General features: G+C 46.2%; 1 protein-coding gene across 1 annotated transcript; it reads right to left on the bottom strand.

Annotated features, from left to right (window-relative positions):
* Positions 1 to 57: 57 nt before the first annotated feature.
* LOC110034673 (UPF0481 protein At3g47200-like) lies at positions 58 to 853 on the bottom strand (the record flags this gene model as incomplete). The annotated part of the gene is made up of 1 exon (XM_020738920.1): positions 58 to 853. A coding segment is annotated over one exon (750 nt), but the record flags the coding sequence as incomplete, so codon positions are not given.
* Positions 854 to 936: the final 83 nt, after the last annotated feature.

Below are 936 nucleotides of genomic sequence, written 5' to 3' on the forward strand. Positions count from 1 at the left end.
AAAAAAAACACAAATTATATCTCAACGCAAAATAAATGAACATATAATTCCGTTTAAATCATGTTAATTGGCGCTCAGGAACTGATCAAGTAAACTCTGTGCATCACACATTTTTCCACTGGAAGATAGAGATGACGGTAGAGAGAATAGTGAGCAAGATGACAAATGCAGCAGCTATAACAGATATGCATGACCAAGGATTCCTAAAATATGTATGCACCAGGTTCGCCTTCCAATTATTCCACCTTTTCCGACAATACTTCTCCACCGACACCTGCACTGACCCCAGACTTCCTCCTTGGTCCACTATCACCTCCCTGCTCATACTGTTAAAAAGCCTTGCAAAGTCATCGTCACTCCCCAGCCCATTGTTGACAAGTCCATTTTTGTGCAACAGTTGCACATCCTCAGCTGAGTCCACCAGCGCGTCCATGAAGGCAAGATAGGAAGATATTTCGCTGCCGCACCCTGCATGTAGGTGTTCCAGGGCAACCATGTTGAGAAACTCGTACTGGGTGGTGTCATCCACGGTTATGCAGGGCAGCGTGAGGATGCCACAGCGTGGCTTAAAATCAATGGCTGTGAGGGCGGTGGAAGGGCTCTGTTGGAAGGTGATGCCGGCCTCATGGAGCCGCGTGGCAGAGCGCATCAGGGCGAAGTCGGTGATGGGAGGACGTGGACTTCTCAGTGGTTGGTTGGATTTCGAGAACATGAAGAGTCTGCTTCGGCGGTAGATGTCCAAGGCATGGAAGCCGTGGATTGCTTGTGTGAATTCTTTGAGGCCCGTTTTGTCTTCGTAGATGCTCGGCACAAAGAATTTAACGACTAGTTCCGTGATTTCACGTTCCGCTTCCTGAAAATACATAAATTTTAAAATATATGCAAGTTGTTAACCCGGATTTAAAAAGGATTTACGTAAATATAGTCAAATATGCC

Source organism: Phalaenopsis equestris, unplaced genomic scaffold (assembly GCF_001263595.1).
Source record: "Phalaenopsis equestris unplaced genomic scaffold, ASM126359v1 Scaffold192073, whole genome shotgun sequence".
Taxonomy (NCBI): domain Eukaryota; kingdom Viridiplantae; phylum Streptophyta; class Magnoliopsida; order Asparagales; family Orchidaceae; genus Phalaenopsis; species Phalaenopsis equestris.